The sequence below is a fragment of the Oncorhynchus kisutch genome, linkage group LG1 (assembly GCF_002021735.2).
Source record: "Oncorhynchus kisutch isolate 150728-3 linkage group LG1, Okis_V2, whole genome shotgun sequence".
Lineage (NCBI taxonomy): Eukaryota > Metazoa > Chordata > Actinopteri > Salmoniformes > Salmonidae > Oncorhynchus > Oncorhynchus kisutch.
Window position 1 is genome coordinate 16,816,471 of NC_034174.2, and position 18,304 is coordinate 16,834,774.

General features: G+C 43.7%; 1 protein-coding gene across 1 annotated transcript; it reads right to left on the reverse strand.

Moving 5' to 3' along the window:
- Positions 1–4,067: 4,067 nt before the first annotated feature.
- On the reverse strand, positions 4,068–15,998 carry LOC109898428 (PR domain zinc finger protein 2). The gene is made up of 6 exons (XM_020493400.2): positions 15,916–15,998; positions 14,726–14,849; positions 14,014–14,140; positions 10,539–10,649; positions 5,744–10,353; positions 4,068–5,627 (listed from the first exon to the last, which is right to left on the reverse strand). Exons 1-6 carry the CDS (start codon positions 15,996–15,998, stop codon positions 5,610–5,612), a joined length of 5,073 nt encoding a protein of 1,690 aa, XP_020348989.2. The 3' UTR covers positions 4,068–5,609.
- Positions 15,999–18,304: the final 2,306 nt, after the last annotated feature.

Consider the following 18,304-nt stretch of genomic DNA (forward strand, 5'->3'; position numbering starts at 1 on the left):
TTTATGTTTTAGCACCAGCCTCAGACGTCTCAAGGTCACTGTGTCCTGGCCATCAACCAGACTTTCTGATTAGGTCACTTTCTGTCCTGGTCAGGCTGTATTGGAACAAAGATAGCGATGCCACTATCAGATAATACCTGATGCAATTTGTATGCAGTGCTCCTAAGTTTAAAGTACACACATTACAGTGAATCTGGGGCAATTTGTGTACCGGTAAGTGAGTGATTTAGGACTAATTTGCATCATGGGTGTTGTTGTCCTTGAGGCCGACTGGAGTGTAAAGGCTCTATTGTTTTTCACACAACAGTCTTTTTGCAAGGTATCACCCACACTGTGATGACTCACAGTGCATTGCTCTCAAAATACACCCAGATCACAGCCCCAGACATGGTCCTCCGACAGTCTATTTTAGGGTTCCACAACTGGCAGCGGTTGTATTTGACCCCCTCAAGTTCACTGAGCAAAAAAATATAATAAAACATTTTCATTGTTGGATGTAAAAACACCAAGAAATCAGCTTCAAGAGATTTTAATTTCAACAAATAATAGAGAGACATGTGATCATAAACAAATGGAAGCAAGATTTATGTTCTATGTTTTATGTAATATTATATCAGTTTGGCCTTCTCGCAGTTAGTTTGCAGTCTACAAATTATTTCAAATTGTGTTCTGGGCCCCCGACCATCCACTCCACTAAAAATCGTCCAGCACTGAATTTAGTTGATGATCCCTGGTCTATATTATATTTTCAGATAATATAATCAAGGCGTATCAAAAGTTATATTACTTTTCCCGAAGTACATTATATACTGTATATACACTGAGTGTAAAAAAACATTAAGGCCACCTGTTCTTTCCATGACATAGACTGACCAGATGAATCCAGGTGAAAGCTATGATCCCTTATTGATTTCACTTGTTAAATCCATTTCAATCAGTGTAGATGAAGGGGGGATATTGATTCAATCATTATTTTTAAGCCTTGAGACATGGATTGCGTATTTTGTACCATTCAGAGGGTTAATGGGCAAGACAAAAGATTTAAGTGCATTTGAACAGGGTATGGAAGTTGGTGTCAGGCGCACCGCACCGGTTTGTGTCAAGAACTGCAACATTGCTGGGTTTTTCACTCAACAGTTCCGCGTTTCAAAAATGCCAGCATCCCTGTGGAACGCTTTTGACACCTTGTAGAGTCCTTGAGGGGAAATGGGGGGTTGTACACTCAGTGTATACTTAGGGAAAAGTCAAATAACTTTAATAAGCCTTGATTATAGTATCTGTCTCAACTTTCTAAAAGAAGAGAGCCTTTCAGTTTGGCAGAAACATACCAATGCCAATATAGGATAGCTTCATCGACCACCCAGAATATCACATTACTGTATGTACTCTGTCAAGTGTAGACTAGGAAATTAATAAAAAAACGGTGCTTTTGGCATTCTGAGCACAGCCCGATTCCAGTAGCTATTCCTCAGGTAGTATTCTGGCTCTACAGGAAAAAATAAATCATGATGATTGACTAGAGCCGCAGCATCACAGCAAGATAATTAATCTATAGGGGGCTGATCATGCTTCAGACTTTTATTTTTTAAATAACAAATTAATATCTATTCTTTGGCATGTCGAGAAGACAATGCAGGATACAGGATTGGAGCCCCTGTCTGTCATTTTGCAGGTAATGTTTTCAGGTCAGAGGAAAGACATTCAGTCAGTCACGTTCTGAAGACACATTCCCCTTGGGATGACCTCTCTCCCATCATACTCAAGTACATTGTCATCAATGCGCTTGTCATTATGTAGTCTAACCTATACATAATCAGTATGCGTTTATGAAATCAACTACATTGCAATCAGACTGTGCATAGTGACTGATGGACAAATCTCTGTGCATCCCAAATAGGACTCAATACTCACCACCATGGCCCAGTTTTCATAAACGATCTGGATTTCACCTATCGGAAAGGATGAAATGCATAGAAATAGAATGAATAGAACTGACAAATAATTTACTTTCATGTGGAATCCTGTTGTATAGATTTTCTTTCTATGCATTTAATTAATAGCCAAAATCCATATAGATTACTTTAAAAAAAACTTGGGACCAGGTGATCAAGATGAGCTCACCTTGCCAAAACAGATGCCTGAATGTACAGTACGATGACTGCAATGGAATCACAACTAAAAAGGACCTAACCAAAAACATTAAATCATACATGGCAGCGTACAGACGCCAAATTGAAAAATAATGTAATATGTAAATTAGAACAATATGTTTTACATAATGAGGTCAACAGGTATATTTTTCTTTGTTCATTAATATTCAACCATACACTGAGTGTTCAAAACATTAGGAACACCTGCTCTTTCCATGGCATATACTGACCAGGTGAAAGCTATAATCCCTTATTGATTTGACTTGTTAAATCCACTTCAATCAGTGTAGATGAAGAGGAGACAGGTTAAAGGATTTTTTAGCCTCGACAATTGAGAAATGGATTGTGTGTGTTATTCAGAGGGTGAATGGGCAACACAAAAGATGTAAGTGGCTTTGAACGGGGTATGTTATTAGGTGCCAGGCATATCAGTTTGATTGTCAAACACTGCAACACTGCTGGGTTTTTCATGCTCAAAGTTTCCCTTGTGTATCAATAATGGTCCACCACCCAAAGGACATCCAGCTGACTTGACAGAACTGTGGGAAGCATTGGAGTCAACATGGGCCAGCATCCCTGTGGAATGCTTTCTACACCTTGTAGAATCCATGCCCCTGATGAATTGAGGATGTTCTGAGGGAAAAGCGGTTGCAACTCAATATTAGTGAGTTGTTCCTAATGTTTTGTACACTCAGAGTATATTAGAAGATTCTCCATTAATTTAACTCAAGAGAATTCTCAAGAATATTGATGCAGGAAGGCAAACATATAAGATGAAAATGTCATTATGTCATAATTTGTTACAGGCCTGCATGTATATTAAAAATATAAATGCAACAATTTCAAGATTTTACTGAGAAGGAAGTCAGTCAATTTAAATGAATGAATTAGGCCCTAATCTATGAATTTCACAACTGGGCAGGGGCGCAGCCATGGGTGAGCATGGGACGGCATAGGCCCACCCACTTGGGAGCCAGGTCCACCCACTGGGGAGCCAGGCACAGACCATCAGAATGAGTTGTTCCCCACAAAAGAGCTTTATTAGACAGAAATACTCCTCAGCACCGCCCCTCCCCCTCTTCAGATGATGGCAAAGGGTGAAGAAGCCAGATGTGAAAGTCCTGGGCTGGCGTGGTTACGCATGGTCTGCGGTTGTGAGGTAGGTTGGATGTACTACCCAATTCTCTAAACATTGGATGCGGCTTATGGTAGAGAAATGAACAACTCTGGTGGACATTCCTGCAGTCAACATGCCAATTGCAAGCTCCCTCAAAACTTGAGTCATCCATGGCATTGTGTTGTGTGACAAAACTGCACATTTTAGAGTGGCTGTTTGTCCCCAGCACAAGGTGCACCTGTGTAATGATGCTGTTTCATCAGCTTCTTGAGATGCCACACGTGTCAGGTGGACAGGCTATCTTGGAAAAGGAGAAATACTCACTAACAGGGATGTAACCAAATTTGTGATAAGCTTTTTGTGCGCATGGAACATTTCTGGGATCTTTAATTTTAGCTTATGAAAAATGTGACCAACACTTTAAATGTTGTTTATATTTTTGTTCAGTATAGACCACATTAAAGATACGCTACCTCTACAACCACACAACTTTAGGTACAGAAATAACCTGCAATCTATGACCGTGGCATGTTTGCCACTGCAAGGAAAGGAACATTAGAACTGAAGCAATTTTCCAGGCCGTCCTTATTACTGGAACACAGTGGCTACTACTCTCCAGCTGTTCACATCTCCAGGCATGATTCCAATTTTCAAACCTTTGAAAATACTTCCGAACATCATCACCTTTTAAGAATCCTCAATAAGATCATTGCTGCTACATATTTCAGATGAATTCACCTGATTACATCATAAAGATGAAATCAAGTCTCAGGACCGTTTCGAAAAGAAAAATGCAAATCTATAGGGAGTCTTTAATCAGGAAAATGTTACAGGGAAATATTCCAATGACTACATTTAAATTATTTTTCTGAGGCAACTCCGTTTCAGTCATGTGCAATAGAAATGTCTAAATCCCATTCTTCACATTTAAAACCAAATAACTGAAAGGTCCAAATGCAGTCATTTTTACCTCAATATCAAATCATTTCAGGGTAACAATTAAGTACCTTGCTGTGATTCATTTCAATAAAAATTGAAAAGAGCAATTTCTCAAGATTTTTGCTAGGACTGGGAGTGGTCTGGGTGAGTATTTTCAAACAGCTCGTACATTAAAAGAGCATCATAATTGTCACAGTAGTATTCCAACCCAAGCGAGGAAATATCTAGAAAATACAGAAAATCATGTTTGACTGCATTGGTCCTTTAAGGATTCATACTGATCTAATCAAAACAGTTTGGCAGATTTTCTTCTTGAAGTGCTTTCAGACAAGAGGGGGCTACTTATAACTATGTATAACACATCAACATGTGAGCCTCTGAAATCCACAATGTCAATCAACTGGATAAGCGGCAGTGTTCCTTAGCCACTCACATTTTCAACGTGAAGAGCAAATCTCACCTTCCCTATCCCTTCTCTGGGAACTAACGGTGTTAAGTGGCATTGTTCTAGTTGTGGCAGGTTTCCCTGCTGGTACTGCTCTGATTAGCAACATGAAGACAAAACATACCAGAGACAACACACGTCTCAACTTTGAGATGAAGGGGTCAACTTGTCAGACAACGCATAGAGCACATGCCTGCCACACAACACATTTGCACACACTCTTTTCAGCCAACCCACTTCTACAGTTGAAAACAGCGGTTTAATCCTAGCTTCCCAAATAAACAAAAAAATAAAAAATAAATGCATAAGAGATATTCGACAATGTATTCTCAATGGAGTATTACATGAAATCAAATGTACATATTCATTTGCAAATTATTTGTATTAATTAAAGTAGGTGCAAGACTTAACATGGGACACAGGCGAGGGACAGGGTTCTGTCTAGTTCTACTGGATAATCAGCACATGCATTAAGAGACTGTTGAATCCTCCAACATCTCAACAACCAAACAAGTAAACCAAAAACACAGCGAAAGAAACACCAGACCAGTTTTGTGAACTGATATAAATGATTGCCATTTGCAATATATCAGATTTTAACCGTAACGGAAACCCCAATGTCAATGTTATGGGTCAAGTTATGACTGAAAATATATGACAGACTGTATATATTAATTTACAGTCTGTTAATCGTTTCTTTTTTGTGTTTAAAAAGTCTCAGGCTCATTTCACAGTGAGTGATGGAGAGAAAGGCATCCCTCCTGTTCAGCCAACACAGCATGTGATGTGTAGAGAGCAGAGTCTATGATGTCCTGTAACTGAGCCAGCCCACCTCCAGATCCTCCTGTCCGTCAGAACCTTGGGAAGGCCAGAGGATCTCCTCCGAGGTGAGCCAGCACAGCAACACCCTCCTAGCCAGGGACTTCTTTCTCCTCAGATCGACATGGCTTTACCTGGCTCATTTCAGCAAGGACTCCTGGAAGACGAGACAACGCATCAAGACAGAATATTGTGTAAAGGATTATTTAAAAGTGAGTCGTAACTTGGCATGAACATAGGCTGAGACTGGACACCGTTTGAAAGTAACATTACCTGGGTCTCTTTATGCCCCTGGCTGGAGAGGTCCTCTGTTTTCACCTCCACAGGAGCTACATTGTTGGCCATCTGTAGGCTCCGGGTCACCGGCCCACCAGCTCGCTCCCTCGCTCTCAGAGAGAACCGTTCCCCTTCTTTCTTAGGCGGCACCTGAGACGGCTTCTGTAGGGGCAATTTCACCTCTGCTACCTTCTTAGGCAGCATTTCCTTGCCCGTGCGTTGCTTTGTCTGGGTTGCTGGCAGTGGTGCAGAGTTACTGGGAGTCTCGGAGGGCAACGGGGTGGGGGGTAACGATTGAACTTTGCCTTTTTTACTTTTCATGTTGAGAGAAACTGTGGCAGCAGGGAAAGAGGCTGGCCTCTTCGTACGCACCTGTGTGACAGCCGTCTTTCCTTTACCTGGCCGCAGTGTGGTCTCAGCCTCCGCAGAGCCGGGTCCAGAAGTGCGAGCGCGTGTTTTGCCCAGGGTTTTGGGCACCGGCTCAGCAGTCTCTGGCTGCTGGATCTCAGAGTCTGTGGTTCTCCTTCGAAGGCTCATGTTTTTATCTACAGCTGGTGTTGCCTCTTCTGCTGCTGCTCCCTTTTTGGCCTTTTTAGAGACAGGCTTCATGGGACAGCTGACTGCTATATGTTTACTGAGGCTGGCAGGGTAAGTGAACTCCCGACTGCAGTGAGGGCACACATGGACCTCCTGCGGCTCCTCCTCTTTAACCTGGCTAGGGGCCTTAGCAGTAGCAGCAGTCTTATTCCTCTGAGTGATGGCCTTCTGAACCAGCTGGTTCTTCTTCTTACTGAGGGAACTCATCTTGGTTTTGCCAAGCGGTTCTTGGTTGAAGTTCAGCCTCTTGGGTTGGCCCATTCTGCGGAAGGCGTTGTGCCCTGCGTTGGCAGCAGAGGCAGGCGACAGAGCTCCGTTCTGAGGCTTCACTATCTGTCTGAGAGGGATGGGGTTCTTCTTGGGAGTGTACCGCCTCTTATCACTGGCGTTGGCACAGGCTAGTATGTGCTTGTGCAGCTCGGGCATGTTATCAAAGCTCTTGCCGCATTTGGTGCATCGGATGGCAGTGCTGAACGTCTGGGGTATGTTGTGGGTAGTGAAGTTGGTGGCCGAGGCCACTGAGTCTGCAGCCGTGCGGTTGTGGTAGGGGAAGGGGGGTGGCTTGAAACTGGGGTAGTGTTGATTAATGCCCAGGCGTACATCTGGGCCTTTAGGCTTGCCTCCTTCAGAAGCCATGATCTTTATTGTAGTATAGAGCTCTTCAGTTGGGTCCTCTGGTCCAGCCTCCTCATGCTTCCCGTTAGTATCAGGCTGCTCTTTCTTCACATCCGAGACCCCCTGGGAGGAGGCAGCTTCAGCAGAGGACTCAGGCCCTGTGGTTGAGGGGTTACTCTCCTCTTTGGCCCTGGCTGGGTCTGTGTAGTTCTGTGGCCTCAGCTTGCCACTCTCCACTGCTGCGTGTGTGCATGGCTGGCTGGGATGCAGGTCTTTGTGGTGCTGCTGGAGGTTGCAGAGGAAGGCGAACTCCTTGGAGCAGAAGGAGCAGACAAAGATGCGTCCCACACCATGGAGGGCTGTACGGTGCTCCAGCAGGGCAGGGGCATTCCCGAACAGCTGCACACAGAACTCACACCTGTAGGGCCACTCAGCCGCGTGCTCCACGATGTGCCGACTGAGCTCTTTGATGGAGCGGAAGGGATCCTCACACACGTTACACACAAAGCTCTTACTGAAGGGGTCTGGCTCCAATCCCTCCTCCTCCACCACCTCTTCAGAGGGCTTTTCAGCAGCAGCGACAGATGGAGGTGAAGACCCTGTGGCACCAGGAGGAAGGCCTAAATCAGCCATCTGATCCATGTGCTGGACCTCCTCTTTAATCACAGTGCTAGAGAGTGATGCTGGGGAGACCACTGACGGAGCTGGGACATCTGATATTCCAACAGGAGAGGTCGATGAGGCAGTGAGGGGGGATTCTGTTACGGCTGATAAAACAGGGAGTTCAGAGCATTGGGATTTCCCCTGTCCCTCAGTAATAATCGGTTCCAGGTCTGGGTTAATTTGGATATCTAAGAAAATGTGGTTCCCACTCCTAGCAGGTTTAGATTGTGCTGAGGACAGACTCACAGGGACAGCATCAGATACTGAGGGGGACTCTGTAGAGGGGTTTGATAAAGCTTTCCCGATAACAGGATCTGTATTGTGGGTGGGGTCTACTGGCTTAGTGACATCTCCATAACTGTTACTTACCGCAGCTAATATTGTCTCTGCTGTAGTAGAGTTAGATACACAAACTGGCTCGTCCTCACAATGGTCAATGGATCTGGGGGACATTTTAGGGGAGAGGACAGGGAGAGAGCTGGAAGTGGGGCAGTCTGATGAGGGCATAGAGGGTAGGACAGGGGGAGGTGGAGTTGGAGAGGTCAGGCTGGAGACGCAGGGGGAGGAGGGATTCATAGTGACAGGGGTTAGAGAGGGGGGAGAGGGATCGGCTGATTCAAAGGGCATATTGGAAGAGGGACTGTGAGACGCTGTGCCTGTACCACTGCTTGCAGTATACTGAGAATCTGGGCTTCCCAGGGCACAAGAGCCCTCCTCTCCTGCTGGGTTTAAGCCAGCGTACTCATTCATCAACACCTTCTCTAGCATACTGGTATTGGGCTTCTTCTTCTTGGTGTGGGGCTGTGTCGGAGCTGGACTTCCCTTGGACTCTGGCTCCGCTGTACTCTTCCGACTCATGCTTAAATCCAGCACTTCCTCCCTGGGCGTCTTGTTGAAGCCGTCACTCCATTTACTGATGCCACTGGAAAGGTCCAAGGGCTGCTGATTACACGAGTTCCCTCCGGTCCGAGAGGCAGACCAGCTGCACCCGTCCTTCCCGCTGGGACTCAGTGTGTCCCTCTCCTCTTTGCTGGACAGACTCCAGGCAGAGGAAATGCCCAGGCTCTCCAGCTTTGGCACCTTGAGGGTGTACGACGAGACCCCTGCCTCGCTCTTACAGCCATCTGCTTTCAGCGCAGGGCTGAGCTGTGGAGACGAGGGAGGGGAAGCCGTTCTTCTCTTAAACCTGCCTGAGGCTGCAGGCAGAGACGTAACGGAGAGAGGGGGAGCTAATCTGTGGCTGTCTGCTATCAGGGCGATGGTGGGTTTCTGACCGTCTGTCTGAGTCTGGAGGAGCTGTTTGAGCTTAGGAGACAGATAGATAGTTTTCTCCTTTTGAAATGCTAATGAGTCTGAGGACTGAGGGAAGAGACTTTCCACCAACAAGGTAGATGAGGAAGACGTGGAGGAGGAAGAGGCAGAGGAGGACCCATTTTCAGACTCCATTTTAAGACTGGGCATGAGCGGGGGTGTCGACGTTCTCCTTTTCGTTGTGGGCTGGCCGAGGTTGGAGACCTGCTTCACAGCACAGGTCCTGGTGTCCACTTTGAAAGCCTGACTGATCTGATTGGGGCTGATGACCACTGCATCGAGACCAAACAGTGCTGCAGAACTGGAGTCCACTTCGATCACTTCACAGCCGCTGACTGAACTAGTGGACAGGATCTTGCCGTCGATGTACAGGCTGAGGTTCTCCGAGATATTATTGGATATGTCGACCATGTACTCCTCTCGGTCCCCCTCATCCTCAGTGTCTGCACTGGGCACATAGACAGGGGGTGGGCTGGCACTGGGGGACTGCTCAGGCAGACGCTGCTGCTGCTGTTGCGGGCTCTCCTGCAGCAGCATGCCTTTCCTGCGCACACCCTTGGGCAGTAAGTGGCGCTCGTGGATTCTGCGCTGGTGTCGGCGCATGTTAGTGTGAGTGCCGAAAGCCTTATTACAGTACTTGCAAGGATGAAGCTCTTTTGTCTCTCCATTCTCATCCACGATAAAGGGCTGGTCACTCTCAGCCGCAGGGTCCTTCCTCACAACCTGAGGGCTCTGCATAAGTCCTCCAGGGAGCGGGGACCCCATGACAACGTAGTGGCCAGAGACAGTGGCACAGTCTGGGCTGGAACAGTCAGCCTGCCCCAGAGGACTGAGTAAAGTAGCAGTCCCAGCCAGTGAGCCAGGCCTTTGGCCTTTGTTCTTTGGCCCGTTCTCATGCCTCCGCTCGTGCCGCCGACGTCCCACCTGCGAGCCAAAGGACTTGCCACAGTAACGGCATTTGAACGTGTGCGTTTGCTGGTTTGCAGTGGCATGGATGTGGGTGTGGCGCTCCAAGCCCTGTTTGGTGGAGAAATGGCGCTCGCAGTGCTGGCAGGGATGGGACTCCTCTCCGTGGGGATCACCTTCAAGGTCAGGGTCGAGGTATGGGTCAGCCTCTGGTTCAGGCCTTGGTAGGGATGAGGCAGTCTGAAGGCTCCCAGGCCCCACCTCACCTGGACTGCTATGGCTTAGTGGCAGATCAGGCTGCTCACACCTATCCTCCGACTCAGCTTCAGTAGCAGACCGAGCACTCTGCGACGGCCGCTGCTGCAGATCCCCTGGGTCTTCCTCATCTTTCTCTCTCATTGCTGCTGAGATGACCTGGGCTTGAGAGAGGCTGTTACTCCCCATGGTGGAGCTCTCCAGAGTCCCCTGTGAAGGCCCTGGAGAAGGAGAGGGTCTCTCGTCCTCCTCATTTGGACCTAAAACCGCAGAGCAACAGAATTTAAAAAGTAACATTTAATTTCAACGTAAAAAAATATTCTGAGAATTTGAAGGGGGAAACCCAGCCGAAATGGTTGAAATACATGAATAACATGACTTAACTAGCTACACCTGAACAGACTTACCAAATGACAAATATCTATTATAAAATGGGGCAACTTACCTTCCTCTGTATCCCACATCTCTGTGACAATAGGTTTGGTTCCGCCTGTTTGTTTGGGCCCACGGAATCCACCCAAACAAGCCTGTCTGGCTCTTTCCAACAGTTTTCTGGCTAAGGTAGAAAGCACACATCAACCAACAAACATTAGCCAAACTCAAATAAAAGAATTCACACCAAAGCAATACTGGTTAGATGTGGAATGAAGTTTCTTTAAAATGTTGACATTGGACTACTTCTAGATAAGTAAATGCACTATCAGAAAGATGTTCAGAGAAGTGAACATCTAGTGGGGAAAGTGTACTAATTCACACCTCAACTCACAACTGTGCTGTGTATTGGTTGGCACTTAAAACTACATGGAATTTCAAACTCATAATATTATATTTGTCTAACACAAAGCAAAGCAATATACTGTATGACTGCTGAACAGGATCTTAAACAATGTAGGCCAAGTACCACATGTGCTTATGTCATCAATTGTCTTTCGATATTACCATACAGAATGTTTTTCCCCCTTCTAAACAGCTGCAGGATTAAAAGTCGGTCAAATACAACTTCTGGCCTAAATTAATTTTCACAGCTATGATGCCTTCATCAGAATTTTTCAAGTCATACTAAACACTAAGCTACATAATGAACAAACTGTCATGCGAAGAGACATGGATATTTTTGGAATGGCTGATGATCAATGTAGTGGTTATGTCCCTAGGCAGGAGACCATTTTGAGTTGATATCAGCCCGCCTCAAGAGACTGGGCTAGCATCCAGTCATCACTGGAGTTGCTGTGACAACAAGGTCATCTGGCCTGGCCTACAAAGCCTGATTCATGCCACAGAAACACATGTTGCAGCTCAGTCACCTGTGCCCTTCAAATTGGTTTCAAGTCAGCAAAATAAACAAGTTTGAGTGCTTGAAAACAAGCATTGAAATTGTGCTAGCATTAGTTTTTCTCCAGAAGTTAATTTATTTACATTGAAAGATTATATGGTGTATAGATAGCTCCCACTTGTTGGAAATTTGATGCAGATATGTACATGATTTGTCAAAGAGGGATTGCAGATTAATGACAAGTAGGCTCTCTCAGACAATTCTGAATGTTGGAGACTTTAACACAACTCACTGATAGTACTCAATAGGCCTTTTAACATGGCAATGTTCTTAGCCCCTGGCTATCCTTAGTCCCAGGCAAAAACTGGTCGTGGGCAAGCTAAGCCTGTGTCCACACAAACAGAGTTGCCTGAAACCAACCGTCACTTTTCTGGAGTAAAATATTCAAATTAGGAGACAATGGAACACTGATTGACTAGCCCTGCAAAGCCGGTGCCACCCTGCTCTGGAGCAGGGCCAGCAAGACCACTTTTTTATGAGTGTGAAAACGCTGGAATTAGAATGCACCGTAGTGAATGAGAGAAAACAGACAGGCGGCGAGCGTCAATGCCGTCATGCACTTCACATTAGAACGCAAGTCAATTTTTCCCCCCGCATCTTACGTGAAGCAATTCCGGTACAGCGAGCATAAAAAACGCCACAAAAGACCGTTTGTGCATTGTTACGTCTGGAATTGTGATATGTATAAGTTAGTTAGAAAGTGTCTATTTTGTGTTAAGTTTAGCTGCCAGTGACAATAATACATATTTGAAAGCAATAACTTTATGCCTACCTTTGTTGATGCCAAGCACAGACATATAGCCTAGGCAGGCTACGACTGGGAAACTCGAACTCCGTTCAAGAGAGAATACTGTTATGTATAAATAACCAGACTAGCTACATTCTTTAAAAACTGCTAGGGTGTATTAACTAACGTTACAACGCTCCTGTTCGTGATCCAACATAACAGGCGGCAGGTACGGTGGCTCCCGTAGGACATAATGTGAGTCAAAATGAACACAATAATTCACAAGGGCTACATAGCAAACATAAATATAACAGTTTATTATGGCTTTTCATGACAATTAAATTGGCATAAACTACTTAGTGCATGTTAATTGACGCTCTACTCGCACGCAAATTAACGTAATCCGTGTGGTTTCAGTTTTGCCCTGGGATAAAAGCTCTTTTAGCCCTGGGCATTGGTGTGAACGTGACTATTTAGTTAACCTTTAACTAGGCAAGAACAAATTCTTATTTTAAAATGACGGCTTACCCCGGACAAACCCTCCCCTCACACAGACGACGCTGGGCCAATTGTGCACCGCCCTATGAGTCTCCCGATCACTATTCAGTCAATAAATCAGTGCAAATTAAAAACAGACAGGGGTTGAATGCGTAGATAGGCCTACACCAAACTTGACAATCATAGACAGTCATTCATATTGAAAGGAAAACACGAGGTCAATTTCAAAGAGAGAGAAAAAAAAGTATGCATTTCATTCTAGCAGGTAATTATTATGCAAAATGCAACTCGATTTTAAGATTTGGTATTGTTGAGAAAGGAAGGGTGGGACTACAGAACTTGTGCAACTACATGCATCCTGGGCCTAGTCTGCAGCACTACATTACCTCAACTTTGCATTGACTTTGGCTGACTAGCTAGCTAGTAGCTACAGTCCCGATGCCAAATGAAAATGGAGCTCACTTACATGGGAAACATGAACATTTGTCAAAGTATAAGAAACCTATATCGTTCAGCTAAATCGTGTTTGTTACGTCGAAAATGATTAAAGCGTGTTTCATGCAGGCATATTCCCAGCGATGGCACAGACAAAATTGATAAACGTACCCAGGTAGCTAACTAGATGTAGCTAAGGGTTTACAGCACATGTATGACACATACCTCGAGTAATCTACCATCCCTTTACTACAACGGCAACTGTTTATCAGTTATTTTCTGAACACAAAAACCAGCACTTTGCAGTCTAGCACGCCCGTGATTGACCTAGCCTGTTAGCTCGCGAGCTAGCTACCCGAGCTGAATTGACAGCAGAGTGAAACAAACCGATCAGACTATGCAAACCCTAACCTGCAAGTCCTGTAACATAACTAGCTATTTGGATACCTCTTAAATATAGGTAAGTAGCAAATGGATCAACGGATCAAATAACGTGTCTCGCAAATAAGTTGCTAGTCTGGAAAGGTCACATCCCAGAAAACTCGGTGGCTGGTTCGTGGTGACGTTTACGTTAGGTAGCTAACTTATTTATCCGACAAGCCAATGTTGACAGTATCGTGCTGTCTGTGTTGTTACATAATAGCTACCAATTTAGCTGCAATCAACCTTTATGAATTAACAGTAACATAAAACTACATTTGAGATAGAAAGTTTGGAAAGGAAAATTACTGCATCTAGTTAGTTACACCTCACTGTACTGTTAGCTAAGCTAGCTAGCATGCTATCAAGAATTCAACTTCGAATGGGCGTAAGGACAATTTCCTTCGACTTCTGCCACCCACTGCCAGCTATCGTATCGAAGAGCTTGGTAAATATGTACTGCAAAATTTAATAGAGACATTAGAATTTTAGGGGTGTACGCCTTACCTCGCTTTGCCCTGGGTGAATTTTTCTTGTTCAGATTCCTGGCTCTTTCTTCCTCTAATGCAGCTGTTATCTCAGGGTTGTCTTCCCCATTGTACCACACCAGCAACTCTTCCCCGGGTCCTATTGGCTGTTACAAGAAAAGAGGAGAATGGGAACAAATCAGAGACAGGTTTGCTGAGAGACAGGATGAAATATTTGGGCTCTTGTTGTGCCTGTCAAGTCCAACAAGAATGTTAGGTCCTGACATTTCAGTAGCTGTAGATGGCAAACTATGTATTTAAAAAAAAAAATGTAATTCCTTTATAAATGGTTTATTATACCCAAGTATAGCAGAGACAGCATAATACAAATTTGTATTTTGCATGAATTATTTAAAAAAGTTGACCACAATTCTCTCATTTGTCTTCAATGAGAATAACCCCCATACTAGCCAGCAGATCCGATCGCTTGCTTACATCTGCACTAGGGTCGGACAGAATCCCTGTGTAGATTATGACGCTGCAGAGCCAGCGTGAGATATGGCTCGGGAAAACGTACCTCAATCCAGGAATGAGAAATGCGTTGTACTACAAATTGGCACATTATCCCAACTGTTACACAGAGAAGATTGAATGCTAAATAGCCAGTACCCAATAGCAAACCATCACTCTGCTTTAATGCTCAAATGTTTAGAGAATAACATTTTACCAGTGAGACTTCATGTCTGAATTACCCGTAACACTTTGTAGTAAATGGCTCGGTTGATCTCCATGGGGAAAAGGTTCTGTTCTTGAGTGGAGTGTGCCCAGTTTACATACCGTAGCCAGTTCCCCTTCATGGGGTCTGTAGCAATACACCTACAGAGGACAGATTGGTTATCTGGATGATAATCTTTCAAATGTTATGAAAACTGATAACAGCATATATAATATGGAGGGTGTGCTGTGCCTGTGATGTTTACAACCTAGATGTCTGTGAAGGTACTGTAGATCTTTGAGGCTATTGCTCTATCCTCTGCTGCTCACCTCCCACATGTAAACATTGCTGGACACCTGGGACCTTTTTTTTCTCTCTCCTACAAACGGGCCGAACCTCTTGCCTTTAGGGATCAGCCTCGAGGCCCAGACACCTGGGGAAAAGAGTGGAGGAAAATCCCAAACCAAAACCCCACTGCCTACTAAATGTTGCCTAGGCAACTCCCTGCCATTGGGGGATATCGATCCCAAATCAAATTCATCTTACAAATGCAGATTTTTAAAAAAGTTGTCCAGAATTGGACATGCACTACAACATTCACAATTAACCATGCAATATAGCAAAGCTTTCAGACTCTAAAAATGTGTTAAGGTGTGCCGATTCTCTGAGGCATGCCAGAACAGGCTGGAGATTATTCTTTTTCTTGAGTTGAAAGCCTTCATAATGTACTCTGTGTCCACTGCCAGATGTAATTCTTCCTCTCCCTTGTGATCACTGGTCGTTACTGAATGATCCTAAGTATCAGGAGCTACACTTATATGAGCTACACTCATGCCACAGTCAGAAACCACAGAGCCGCTCACTGCATATCGTACGGTGCACTGCTAGCGGAATTTTACCACCAGCGAATGATCATTGATCACTTATCTACAAAACTGAAAAGTGATGTGACGTTAGAACAAACCCAAAGCAGCTCATTTTCAACTCACCAATTCGACTTTGATCAACAGCAGAGCAGCTTAGTCTCATGCTATCTGGCAAGCCCTTCCACACATGGCGCGGAATGTCAGTGAGCTTTTCCTTTGTCCCTCCAGGAACTGCCATAGTCACCTAGAATATAACACACAATTTCATATCTAAAGCAGACCACCACCCTGACCAAAACATAAAACACTCTCACACCAGGAGCACTGTAAAACTGAGAATAAATGCATTGGCTTCTTTTACCTGCTCATGTAAGACTCTGGGTCTGGCACTTTGGGCAGGCTGTGCTCATATTGGATGTAAAGGGGAGGCAGCACAGGAGACATGTATAATTGTGGTCTCAGGATAATAGTCAATCCTATGGTTGGATAATAGCATTGAGGCAGACTGCCGATGCCACATATAGCCACATAATAGTGACTTTGGCAGAGTTACTACTGATTATGAAGGGGATAGCTATCATTACTAGTACTCCACTATAATTAGGATTAACTACCCCTTTATTAACAACACAAGGTGAAATATAAGACACGCATGTTTGTGGAATCAAGTTGTTCTTATTACAACAAGCTTGAGAAGCACAGGTAGCAAGTTCCTTTTGTATGAGGTTGTATTTGCTACTCATAAGGTACTGTATTGGGAAAGGAGAGGGGATTCTAAGGCAAACTGTCCTTGCTGTCACTGGTTCAAAATATCACACTCCTTTATATAGTTGACAAACTCCGACACAAAGCAGATTACATGGAGGCCAGGCACATTTTCTCAAGCTGCAGACATGCCAGCATGCATATATTTGAGATTGTGGTATGAATTCAGTGTAATAACTCATTATTGTAGTAGACTTTTCCATAGCCTGGAATACAGTGATGTGATCATCTCCATAAGTAAAGCCTACCTCACCAAACAAGTGCAAGAAAATGCCTTCAGTAGGCTATAGGCTGCACTCATGTTGAATATAGGTTAGTATAAGGTCTTTTAAAAGCTTTCAAAATATGATAATGTTACAGTTACAACGGAAAGAGACTAGCCTACTAACTATCGGCTAAACCATTATTGATGCAGAACTTTCCTATACTTTCATGAACAAATCAATTAGGCCTACATTTGGAGAGTTTTCACACCCCTAGACTTTTTCCAGATTTTGTTACGTTACATTTTGTTAGCCTTATTCTAAAATGGATTAAATGGGGTTTTCCCCCCTCATCAATCGACACACAAAACCCCACAATGACAAAGAAAAAACATTTATTTTTTAAATTTGACAAAATGTATTAAAAATAAATGAATCCAATCAAATGTTATTGGTCACATACACGTGTTTATCAGATGTTATTGTGGGTGTAGGGAAATGCTTATGTTTCTAGCTCCGACAGTGCAGTAATATCTAATCATTTCACAACATATACCCCCATATACCCACAATACACACCACTTAAAAAGATGAGAGAGGCCTGTAATTTTCATCATAGGTACACTTCAACTATGACAGACAAAATGAGAAGAAAAAAATCCAGAAAATCACATTGTAGGATTTTTTTATGAATTTATTTGCAACTATCGACTGGGCATTGTTCAAATTCAAAAGATTTTTGCAAGGACTCTGTGCAGAATGGACAACAGACTTCTCTTGAAAAATGTATTAATAATTGTTTTCAAGCATCTACGCTCAAGTCACTCAGTAGCCTAACCTCAATTGTCAATTTGTTGACCAATGGTCTTTTCATGTCTCACATCATTATTAAATGGCATATTCAATGGCATTTAGATACAGTACTACAAGAAATTGATGTCCACTAATCAATCACATTTTTATTCGAACCATGCCACATGTAAATGTTTAACTGTTATGTTATCATCAGGCAAATAACACTGATAGTTGGTGTCTAAAAAATGTACACAATCATTTGATTACATATATCCTTTAATTTCTTACCCTCAGGATGTGGAAGTATGTAGGTTAAAAATCCTCATAGTATTTTTTAAATATTTATTTCCAGGAGTATTACATTGTACATGAAAGACTATTACATGAACGACAAGAATGTATTGTACGTTTTATTGCAGCGATAGTTTTTTTGCTGAATCCAACACACACCTGGGAACCCTGGAAGCCTGCCGTGCAGCACACCTAGAGCTGTTATAGGGCCGAGAGCCAAGCTCAAGGGAACAGAGGCATATTATAGCATCAAGAATCAAATAACATTTGATTGGTCACATACACATATTTAGCAAATGTTATTGCGGGTGTAGCGAAATGCTTGTATTCCTAGCTCCAACAGTGCAGTAGTATCTAACAACTCACAATAATACACACAAATCTAAAAGTAAAATAATGGAATTACCAAATATATAAATATTAGATATTAGTTCGAGCAATGTCGGAGGGGCATTGACTAAAATACAGTACAGTATATACATATGAGATGAGTAAAGCAGTATGTAAACATTATTTAAACATGATTAAAGTGACTACTGTTCCATTATTAAAGTGGCCAGTGATTTCAAGTCTATGTATGTAGGGCAGCAGCCTCTAGGGTGCAGGGTTGAGTATAGTGATGGCTATTTAGCAGTCTGATGGCCTTGAGATCGAAGCTGTTTTTAAGTCTCTTGGTCCCAGCATTGATGCACCTGT